At 34.7% G+C, this 12,349-nt stretch overlaps 1 protein-coding gene across 1 annotated transcript; it reads left to right on the top strand.

Moving 5' to 3' along the window:
• Positions 1-4,542: 4,542 nt before the first annotated feature.
• LOC122913624 (olfactory receptor 4S2) lies at positions 4,543-5,475 on the top strand. The gene has a single exon (XM_044260279.1). The coding sequence runs from the start codon at positions 4,543-4,545 to the stop codon at positions 5,473-5,475; it is 933 nt and encodes a 310-aa protein (XP_044116214.1).
• The last annotated feature ends 6,874 nt before the right edge of the window (positions 5,476-12,349 follow it).

The following is a 12,349-nucleotide window of genomic DNA, read 5'->3' as shown; positions in this document are numbered from 1 at the left end:
CCAATGTTCATAACAATATCCACAATAGCCAAACAGTGAAAGGAGCCAAGTTGTCCTTCAACAGATGAATAAAGAAGATGTGATTCATATATACAATGGAATATAACTCAACCATCAGAAATTATGAATACACACCATTTGCATCAACATGGATGGAGCTGGAGGGGATTATGCTAAGTGAAATAAGTTAATCAGAGAAAGAAAATTATAATATGGTATCACTTGTATGTGTAATATAAGGAATAGCAGAGAACCCTAGGGGATGGGAAGGAAACCTGAATGGGAAGAAATCAGAGAGGGAGACAAGCCATGAGAGACTCTGGACTCTGGGAAACAAACTCTTACAGAAGAGAGGAAATTGAGGTGATGGGGTAACCAGGTGATGGTTATTAAGGAGGGCACATGTTGTGATGTGTAGTGGGTATTATATGCAACAAATGAATCCTTCAACATTACACCAAAAACTAATGATGTAATAAAAGTTGGCTAATTGAACTTAAAAAAATAAAACTGTGAAAAAAAACAACCTTAATGAAAGCTGTGAAAAACCCATGTGTCATAGGTTTAAAATTTATTCAATAAATGTAATAGGAATAAAAATAAATTAAATAAGTAAATAAACAAATTAATTAAATTAGGAAATAAGGAAAAAAAACTTAAAATTTAACAAGTTGAAAAGACCTCTTGAAATTAAAGCTCATTGTTAGTTGTCTATTGTGTTTCTGAATATGGAGGGAGACTTTGGGAGAAAGCCTTTCCCCAAGGTCATTAACGTTTTGCATCACTCTCTTTAAACAGACCTTATAAGAAGTAGAGAAAACAGCATTTATTGCCAAATATGCTGTGAAGTTCAGATTTCAATAGGTAGGAGACAAAAATCAGGAATGACAAAGACCTGATTTCTGCCAGCTTTTGAGTTTTGGAGGTCAGAGATTCTCTGATAATAATTATTCACAAAGCAGTCCCTATGGCATCAATCTATTGTGGATAGCTGCAATCAAATTACCTCAGAAGATATTGAAGAAAAAATTGAAATTGGAGCTGTAGAAAATATTGGTGAGATTTTTTTCTTCTAAAATTAAAGTAAAATGGATTATGCAAAAAAGGAATTAAATACAAGTGCTATATTTTGAATTTCTAAAACATAATTGCAAGTCACCAGTCTCAGAAATAAGTGGAAAATAAAATTATTAATATGATGGTCATTTACTAAAGTACCTCCATACATGATTATAAATTGGGTAACATGATTGTGAATAAGAAAATACCAATAATTTCAAAAGAAGTTGACATTGTCATCTTTCAAATGTTCAAAAAGTGGAGGAAGAAATTCTTTGAGATAGGTTGTAATTCAAGGACTAGTAAAAATTCCCTTAGGGCCCCATAGATTGAATAATGGTAGCACCATACCTGGGCTTGTGTTTAAATGCTCAGTTTCTTCTAAATGAGAGCCAAACCACATAATTAACAGTTATCAAAAACTATTAGTTCTATAATCAAGAATATATTACACCAACTCCATCTGAAAGAAAAAAGTGTAATCCTGCCTTTCTCGGTGACAAAGATTTCAGAGAAGACAAAAATGACAACAGGCCTCTAGATAAAGATACTGGCAGGGTTACCATTAAAATACTGCATTCCTTTAATGTTCAATTAAACAGACATAAGTAAGAGGACACAATGTATAATATTTCTAAAAGAATTCATTATCCAATCTATACTATTCAAATATTAGCAACAGGGTATGTTTCCATTGAACCACTTAATGTATTCCTATAGTACAGCCAAAGAGACGCGCACACACATTAACAGTCATTACATACTCATAGTTTGGGGACTTTGAAATGGTAAATATTCATGGTGTGTAAAAAAGCATGATACATAACTATGATCTTAATTACATTAAAATGCTTACTTTTGTAGATACACACATGGGACCTAGAAGTCAAACTGTCAACTGCTTGTGATTATGGATGACTTTGTTCTTTGCTTCTTGTGTTTTTCAATTTCCTTTTACGCACATGTTAACTTTTAAAAAATAAATTTTTTAAAACCTACAAAAAAAAAAAAAAACAACAAAACTACTAGTTCTCAGACCTTTGAAACTGAAAGGTCCTTTCAGTGAAAATAGCTGGACATTTATTTATTGATTGTTTGTTTGTTAGTTTTTGTTCTTTTTTAATTCAGAGGGATAAAAAGAGGAGAAAGAACGTGTAAAAGCAGGGGGTATTCTTGAGTCTAAACTTGAATTCTTATTACTACTATGATCTTTACCATTGATATTATTATTAATTCATGCCACATAAGAGAAAGCACATTTGTAATTACTACTCCATCATCCATAATACACAGATCTGAGAAAACACAGCCATACAGTTTCCCAAAAGCTAGAAGAGCCAGTCACAATGTTGCAGCAAAGGGACAGCTGAGACAGAGTAGAGTAGAAGCTATATGTGTTACATGTGACAGACCCAGAGGAGACAGGTCCTCAGACAGACAAAATTCCTGATCATGGCTTATGATACTGTACAATGCCAACCTAACATACCACTAAATGAATTATTTGTATCTGTGGCTTACTTTGAGGAAGAATTGTACGTTTAAATCAAAACTATTACACAAACTCCTTTCCACATGTAACTTCTGGTGAACTCACTAGAGCACATGAAGTCTCAGCCCTGAGGATGCATCCAATATTGTTCTCTTCCTAAATACATTTGAACTATTTCCAGTGATATTCTCCTCAAATGTCTAATGCATCCTGACAAGGAGACCAATATAAACAATATGAAACCCAAAGATTAAAAGGATGATGAATAGAGGACCCAGGCGCCAGCTGTGGCTACCACATGGTTTTATACAAGAAAAATAAAGTGAACTAAATCTTGTTTAAAAAAAAAAAAAAAAAAAAGATGACGAATGAATTAGTGAAATTAAAGACAGAGTCCTTCCTACCCACCTGCCCTCATTTGAATTTTTCATTTTTTAGTTAACAGGCAGATGTTTAAAAGTAATTTTTGAGGAATTCTCAAAAACTGGGTTTGAAGATGAGAAATCACCCAAGATTTCACTTCCACTCCTTTCAAATCCAACAGTTCTTGATGTGTCTCTGCAGTTCCCTTCATTGCTTTATCTTATTTTGTCTCTGCCTCTTCATAAGGGTTTCATGGCTATTCCAGGCTGACATAATGGATTTAATTTCATAGTAGAAATAGCTGCTCATATAATAGATGGTAATGAAATTGAAATTTTCTCATTTCACAAATGGGATAAAAGAAGACTCTTGAAGCTGAATGATTTATTTATAAGATTTCAGCATCATTGTCTCTAAAGGAGACATGTACCATTTTTGTCCTCTAACTATACCCATCACCTCTTGAGTAAAAGGCCTTGATATCAAATAGGGAAACACAAATTCATTTACTCAAAGATCAGAGTATTCTAAGAGAACCTGCAGACATCATCCACACTCAACTACTTGAACATTCATGGCAGTATTCAGAAGGGAAAATAGGGGGGTATGTTTTCACATCTGTGACAAAAATAAGATAAGCTTTTCCAGATATATAAAAAATATCATATTCCCCAACACTGAATTGTTTCAAAATTAAGTCAACTGCCTTATACAAAATTAAGGGGGTTGGGGTAAATTGGAAGGGGAGGTGAACCATGAGACTATGGACTCTGAAAAACAATCTGAGGGGTTTGAAGTGGTGGAAGGGTGGGAGGTTGGGGTACCAAGTGGTGGGTATTACAGAGGGCACGGATTGCATGGAGCACTGGGTGTGGTGAAAAAATAATGATACTGTTATGCTGAAAATAAATAAATGAAAAAAAAACCACTAAATTTTCTTCAACATGGATGGAACTGAAGGTTATTATGTTAAGTGAAATAAGTTAAGTATAGAAAGTAAATTATCATATGGTATCACTCACATGTGGAATATAAGGAATTGCACAGAGAATCATAGGGGAAGGAAGGGAAAACTGAATGGAAGAAATCAGAGAAGGAAGCAAACTATGAGAGATCTGGAGTCCAGGAAACAAATTGAAGGTTACAGAAGGGGAGGGGGGTGGGGGGATGGGAAAACTGAGTGATGAATATTAAGGATGGCATGTGTTGTGATGAGCACTGAATGTTAAATGCAATTAACAAATCCTTGTACAACTTAACACTAATGATGTAATATATATTAGCTATTTGAACAAGAAAAGAACTACTAAATTTTGAGAAACAAATGAAAAAAAAATTAAAGGTGGGAAATTCTTCATTAGATGTGTGACTTAGAGAATTTGCTCTAATGTTAAATTGCTTCCTCATCTAACATAAATGAATGACTAAACATGAAAGTATGATGATCAAAATATATACCCCTTAATTTCTCTAAGGATACATGCCAAGAAGCAGTAAATATCCATTTTTACATTTCCAAATACCATGATTCTCCACTTATTTTGAGTCATAAGTACATGTTCCCTGTTATATTTTTCTTTCAGATAATTTCATTGTCTCTTGGGAACTTGCTGTGCTAGAGTAATTCCATGGAAAAAATAAACAATGTGACTGAATTCATTTTCTGGGGTCTTTCTCAGAACCTAGAGGTTGAAGAAGTTTGTTTTGTGGTGTTTTCTTTCTTCTACATGATCATTCTTCTGGGAAATATCCTCATCATGCTGACTGTTTGCATGGGAAACCTTTTTAAGGTTCCCATGTATTTCTTCCTCAACTACTTGTCTTTTGTGGATATTTGTTACTCTTCGGTCACAGCTCCCAAGATGATTGTTGACCTATTAGCCAAGAGCAAAACCATCTCCTATGTGGGGTGCATGCTGCAACTGTTTGGGGTACATTTCTTTGGTTGCACGGAGATCTTCATCCTTACTGTTATGGCCTATGACCGTTACGTGGCTATCTGTAAACCCCTACACTATACGACCATCATGGACAGGGGCAGATGTAATAAAATGTTACTGGGGACCTGGATAGGTGGGTTCTTTCACTCCATTATTCAAGTGGCTCTGGTAGTCCAGTTACCTTTTTGTGGACCCAATGAGATTGATCACTACTTTTGTGATGTCCATCCTGTGCTGAAACTTGCCTGCACGGATACATATGTTGTCGGTGTTGTGGTGACAGCCAACAGTGGTACCATTGCTCTGGGGAGCTTTGTAATCTTGATAATTTCCTATACCATCATCCTGGTATCCCTGAGAAAGCATTCAGCAGAAGGCAGGCGCAAAGCACTCTCCACTTGTGGCTCCCACATTGCTGTGGTCATTATCTTTTTTGGCCCCTGTACGTTCATGTATATGCGTCCTGATACTACCTTTTCAGAGGATAAGATGGTGGCTGTATTTTACACCATTATCACCCCCATGTTAAATCCCCTGATCTATACACTGAGAAATGCGGAAGTGAAGAATGCAATGAAAAGACTGTGGAGCAAGAGAGTTTTCTCAAAAGCTAATGGTTAATAGTTGAAGGTAACAATTTAACCTGGATGATCTTAAATTTTCTTTTCTGCTCAACAAAGAGAGTAGTGAAAACCTCATAGGGTTTTTGAAAGAACAAAAGACAGAATAACACTTTCTACATACCTGAGGTATTATTTATCATTATTATTATATTTATTTTAATATTTCATATGTAGATAAATGTTCTGAATTATCTAGGCCAGAGAAATCTTATTAAACAGAAACTCGGGACGATGATACTGACTACTTTTGTTTTCTTTTCCCCATTTTGGACTTTCTGTCATTTTCCTTTGATTGAGAGTCTACTATGAAGTATTTAAGGCTATTTTCTAGATTTAGAACTCTGATAGAAACATATTGAGTACTCAAATATGTATATGTTGCATGCACAAAAGGATACAGGAAAAACTAACAGAAATCTGAAGTACAGTACTCTGATCTAAGTCCTCCAAAACACAGTGGAAACTAAACCTATCAAGGCTGCAAAGGGAAGGGAGTTTGTACAGTATGTGAAAGAGAAAATAGGTTTAAAACACAAAAGATCTGCCCTCTTCCTCTACTCTTAGGAGAAAGCTTTCCATTCTCTAGGACTTATTTTCTTTACCCAAACAGTAAGGAAATTGGGGAAACCTCTAACATCCTCATTGTAACACTAACATCTCATTCATATGCTTCTGCTAACTGACTAATCTTGCCTTCTCTGTAGTTAGTGGTCCCCAATTAACATAAAGTGCCTAAAACAAAAAAAACAAACAAACAAAAAAAAGAAGCTGAATGAAAACAAAGAAAACTGTGATCAGTAGACCACTTGAGTCAACAGGGCAAATAAAATGGTGAAATGCACAGCTGGGAATCTATTTTCTCTAATGTTTGAACCACATAGCTTAACTGAATACACTGAGCCATTCATCACACATCTCTCACTTCATGCACTCTGAGCTTTATTTTTCTATATAACAAATTAACATGTCACTGATTATCATTTCCACTGTCAGTTCCTTTTGCACAAATCTGATTATTTGACTGCCTATACCTGAGTAAATATTTATGATGAAGTTTGCATGTCTTTGGGTGTGTGTAGCTTACATTAAGAACTGTACATAGTGCTCTAAAAAAAAAAAATCCCTGATATTGATGCATTCACAGAGGTAAAAATAAGAGAGACCAAAAGCAGCACCATTTCTGGATTGGAAGTTATAATGAAGAAACACTGGCCCTGGAACCACACCATGGAACATGTTTATTGTCCCAGTTTGGAATCTCAATGGATTTCCATTCACTCAGTTTTTAATGATGACTAGATTAGTACTTCTCCAACTAGTTTGATCATGGGAGTCATTGGAAGAGACTTTTGAACAGATAATAGTATCTGTGTTCAGAGTTTCTAATCTCTTTGGCCATGATTAAGGGGTATTCAAAAATCTATATTTTTAACAAACTCATATCATACTTGTTATACAGTTAGTGGCACATTTGAGCACTTAGATTTGGAAACAAAGACTAGAGGATACTTGATGTCCTTAGAGCACAAGAGGCCTATGAGTTAATGAAATTCCAGGAGTCCTACATTTGAATATATGCCCCTGCCTGTTCTACTAACTGATGCAAAGGAAGATAAATTTGAACTAAATTTAGAAAACAGTGGAATAAATGACTATTATCCATTTGTAACTTTCATCCACAGCAATCTTTCATTCATGTATTTGCACTAATGTCTTGACTACAAGGGACATTAGTTCCATTGAAGTCCTGACATCCTTAAGAATGTAAAAGATATATAAAATATTTTATTTAGAGAGAGAGAGAGAGAGAATATATATAGATAGATCTATCTATATATATATATATATAGCTATATATACCTATTCTACTTATAGATAAATCTATATCTATATCTGTCCCCTGTTCTCTACACTGAGAAATATATATTTATAGATATCCATATAGATATATCTATAAGTAGAGCTGGTGTATATATATAACAAATCTACTCTACTTCTGGATATATTTGAAAGACTAAATGAGTATCTTGGGGCCATCTGGCTGGCTCAGTCAGTAGAACATGTAGCCAAGATATGGGGGAAAAAAATAATCTTCAATAGTTGAATGGATAAAGAAGATAAATATTATACCACCATTAAAGAGAAGGAAATCCTGTCATTTTCAATGACATGGTAAATCTGGAAAGCATTATGCTATGTAAAATAAGCCAGAAAGAGAAAGACAAATACTGTATGTTATCACTTACAGGTAAAACCTATGGGGTGGTGGCAGAGAACAGTTAGAGAACTTATTCTAGCTAAATAAAAGATTTATATTAAGCTTCCATTAACAACACTGTGTGGTATAGCTGTTAAGGTTAAACATATAAATCATTGGACAATAGAATGTCCATAAATAGATCTAAATGTGTAATTATTTAACAAAATGTCAAGGTAATTCAATGGGGTAAAGAATAGACTTTTTTTCAACTAAGTGGGCTAGGTCAATTGGATATCCATCTGAGAAGAAAACAAACCTCAGTTTCTACTTTATATCATACACAAAAATTAACTCAAAATAAGTCAGAGACCTAGATGTTAAAAGATAAACCTATAAAAGTAGCAGAAAAAAGTATTTCTAAAGTTAGGGTAGATCAATATTTATTAAATATAACAAAGTAAGCATGAACTATAAGAAAAACTGAAAATTGAAAAAAATTTCTAAATATTTTAGCTCTTTTCTTCATTGGATGTTGTCTCTTTTAAAAATGAAAAGGTAAGGGTGCTAGGGTGGCTCAGGGGGTTAAAGCCTCTGCCTTTGGCTCAGGTCATGATCCCAGGGTTCTGGGATTGAGCGCTGCATCAGGCTCTCTGCTCCGCGGGGAGCCTGCTTCCTCCTCTCTCTCTGCCTGCCTCTCTGCCTACCTGTGATCTCTGTCTGTCAAATAAATAAATAAATAAAATATTTAAAAAAAAAAAGGAAAGAAAAGGTAATACATGTACTAGGGAAAAAGATATATATAGGCACACATTTATGTATAAGCATTTATATTATATACAATTTATATACATATTTTATATAAAATTATATATAAACATATACTTTATATTTATTTTTATGTTAGCCACATATGTAAAAAGACCTATATCTTGAATATATAAAGAACATATACAGTTTAAAAACAGGAAGCCTAGAACTATTTTTAAATTATGCAAAAGAATTGAAAAGGAATTTTTCAGGAACAGATGATCCTCCTTCTAACATTATGTCAGAAGGTCAGTGGTAGTCTAATGCAACAACAAAATGCCTGTGTCATTCACCACATTTCATCTCATCAGATCATCTCATATCATCACATATCATCAGAGGAAGAAGGGGGAGTACAGTACATTCAGGTATTTTGTTAAGAGGGAGACCATATTCAGATACTTTTGTTAAAATATATTGTTGAATTTAAAAAAATATTGTTGTTATCTATTAGGGTGCCTAATTTATAAATTAATCTTTATCACAGGTATGCCTGTATAGGTATAGTGTTCAGCAATATCCATAGTCTCAGGCATCCACTGGAGGTCTTGATACACAACACTCCCCCACATAAGGAGGGGATACATTTTAGGTGATCTGTCCCATGCAGGAACTGAAGAAAATGTTACATGAAGAAGTGCCCAAATGCTCACAGTCCCCACTTTTGCTACCATGCCTTCTCTCTCCAAGCCTGCACCCAAGGCCTTGTGGGGAATTCACTATGAAGTGACAGAAGAAAGGATTTGGGCCTGATGTACAGAACATTCAGCAGTGATATGTGGGTACAGCTAAAATGTGAATACATACAACCCTACATCCCCATTATGGAAAAATCCCTGAAGGCTGTGGTGAAGGGAGTTTCTCTCAATGGATAGAACTTGAAACAATGCACCTGGCATTCACTTTCTTTGAATGAAAAATGACTGGATGTAGAAATTATACTGATTAATGGGTTTTGGCCAAAGTTTGGCTGAATAATCAAGTACTTGGAAAACAAACAAATATACAAACAAACATTATTGGAAAACTGGTAACAAGAAAATTTGAGGAAAAGTCATGTTTCTATACCTTTCTGAATGAGTAAAAGCACACAAAAAACACACATATTTATGTCCATTGTGAATGCTCACCAATGACCAGCAGAGGAGGATTTTAAGAGTCAAGCAGAAAGAATGACCCAATTTGTGTATACTAGTCAGGCTATTTCCCAGACACTCCTGTCATTACCCAGTGGGCTCACGGACAAAGTGACCATGACCCAGGCACTTCAGTAATGAAGGTTTGTGTCACTCCACCAGCTAGAGAACAACAACCAGCTTTGCTTGCTGAAAGTACACTGAGTACAGAACAGGTAACAGAAGAAAGTAATTACAAATTAATCCTGTGATTGTTACAAAAATGAAGACTGTAATTATTGCATTTACTTCTTATATTATGGATAATTTGTGTGCCTGAATATATATATGTACACATATATATATACCCATATACGTGTGTGTGTGTGTGTATATATATATATATATATATATATAATATCTTTGTTTTCTTCCCTTTCTTATTACCTTACCATGAAACTGAAGAGATATTGAATTTCTGCCATAACATTTTAGTATTTTTATTTTCCATCATACTTTTTAACTAACTAAATATTAAGGAGAAAGTAAAAATCACCCCAAAATTTTAAATTTTCTTCTTGTGGAGATTTTAGTGCACTTTTGTTTGTATACAGGATTGTTGGATGATGATAGTTGGTATTATAACCATATGTAGTGTTTATTGGAGATTAAGTATGATTTATCCAGACATGTATAGGTACTATGTGAATAATCAATGGACTTCTAATGTCAATTTTATGTGCTAACTTGCCTAGACCACAGGGTGCTCAGATTTAGCTTTTTTTTTTTTTCAATTTATTTGTTTTCAGAAAAACAGTATTCATTATTTTTTCACCACACCCAGTGCTCCATGCAAGCCGTGCCCTCTATAATACCCACCACCTGTTACCCCAACCTCCCACCCCCCCTGCCACTTCAAACCCCTCAGATTGTTTTTCAGATTTAGCTTTGATTATTGTTTTGAGTTATGACTATGTGATTTTTCTGGATGATATTAACTTTTGAATTGTCAGAATGAATAAAGTAGATCATTCTCACTGATGTAGGGTCCTCGTCTAATGAAATGAAGGTCTGAAAATTACAAAAGGCTAACTTCCCCTGCGCAAGAGGGAATTCTCCTGCCTGAGAGCCTTCAGACTGAACCCTTAACTCTTCCTGTCTGATGACTCGCACTCTGACACATTAACTCTTCTCTGATTTTACACTAGCTTCCTGCCTATGGACCTGAACTGGGACATTGACTCTTTCTGGTTTATTGCAGTTTCTGGTGCTTAGACTCAAAATGGGACATTGTGCACTTTTCCCAATTGCCATCTTCCATATACACAAAAGCATATTCTTTTCAATATGTTGTATGTGTGTCTGTGTGTGTGCACAGAAAGATTTTAGATCTTCATGGATCAAGATACTCAATATTGTTTAGAGGTCAATAATATCTGAAATAACAAGCATTTTATGCAAACCCTATCAAAACTCCAAAGACAATTTTTGCACATAGAAAAATTAGCTGAAAGTTCCACATGGAATTTCAAGGGATCTTTAGAAAACAAAATCTTAAAAAGAAGCATTTGCTTCTCCTAATGTCCTCCATGTTATTCCTCATGCTCCACAAGTGAAAACCTATGATAACTGACTTTCTTTGCTTGACTTATTTCACTCAGCATACATGGAGGACATTGGGAGAAAGAAAGGAAAAGTGAATTGGGGGAAATAGGAGGGGCGACGAACCATGAAAGACTGTGGGCTCAGAGAAACAAACTGAGGGTTTTGGAAGGGAGGGGGTGGGGGCATGGTTGAGCCTGCTGGTGGGTATTAAGGAGGTCATGTATTGCATGGAGCACTGGGTGTGGTGTATAAATGATGAATCTTGGAACACTGAAAAAATAAATTAAAAAAAAATAAACATTTGTATGTCTCACATGTCCTGATTTTAAAACATTATAAAACTACAGTAATCAAAACTGTGGTAATGGCATTAAGACAGGGACATAGACAAATGGAATGAACTGGAAAGCCTGGAAATGTACCATCCCTTATATGGTCAGCTGAATTTCTGCAAGGGTGACAACACCATCCAATAAGAAAGAATAGTGTTTTCAACAAATAGTTTAGCCAAAATAGATATTCATGTACAAAAGAATGAAGGCAGACTTCTTACTTATACCACATACAAAATAAACTCCAAATGGATCAAAGACTTAAGTATAAGAACTTAAACAATAAAATGTTCAGAAGAAAACACTAATGATATATCATATGTTGGCTAATTGAACTCAATAAAAATAAAATATAAATTAAAAAAACCTCAAGATATTACCTTACAAAATAATTTCAGAACTATGACACCATAAAAACACAGGTTACAGAAGAAATAAGTAAATAAATTGGACTATCTCAACATTAAAAACTTCTATGCATCAAAGGCCACAATCAACAGAATGAGAAGCATTTCATGGAATTCCTAAAACTCAGTATCAACAGAAGACTTGAATAAATATTTCTCAAAAAATATATACAAATGGGCAATGAGCACATGAAAAAAATGCTCAACATCACTAAACAACACTCATGTACACTGTTCATAAGAATATAAAAATGTTGTAGCCGCTATGAAAGTATGACATTCTTTAGAATGCTAACAATATGATGACCAAGTGATCCAGCATTTCGACTTCTGGGAATACAGCAAAAGCACTGGAAGTGGGGACTGGAAGAGACATGTGTACCCTCATGCCCATATCAACATTAGT

This window comes from Neovison vison, chromosome 7, assembly GCF_020171115.1.
Source record: "Neovison vison isolate M4711 chromosome 7, ASM_NN_V1, whole genome shotgun sequence".
In the NCBI taxonomy this organism is placed as follows: domain Eukaryota; kingdom Metazoa; phylum Chordata; class Mammalia; order Carnivora; family Mustelidae; genus Neogale; species Neogale vison.
This window is presented reverse-complemented; position numbering and strand designations above follow the sequence as displayed.

What these genes read in the sequence shown, in the direction of transcription:
- LOC122913624 (XM_044260279.1), top strand. Translation starts at nt 4,543, where the DNA reads ATGGAAAAAATAAACAATGTGACTGAATTCATTTTCTGGGGTCTTTCT.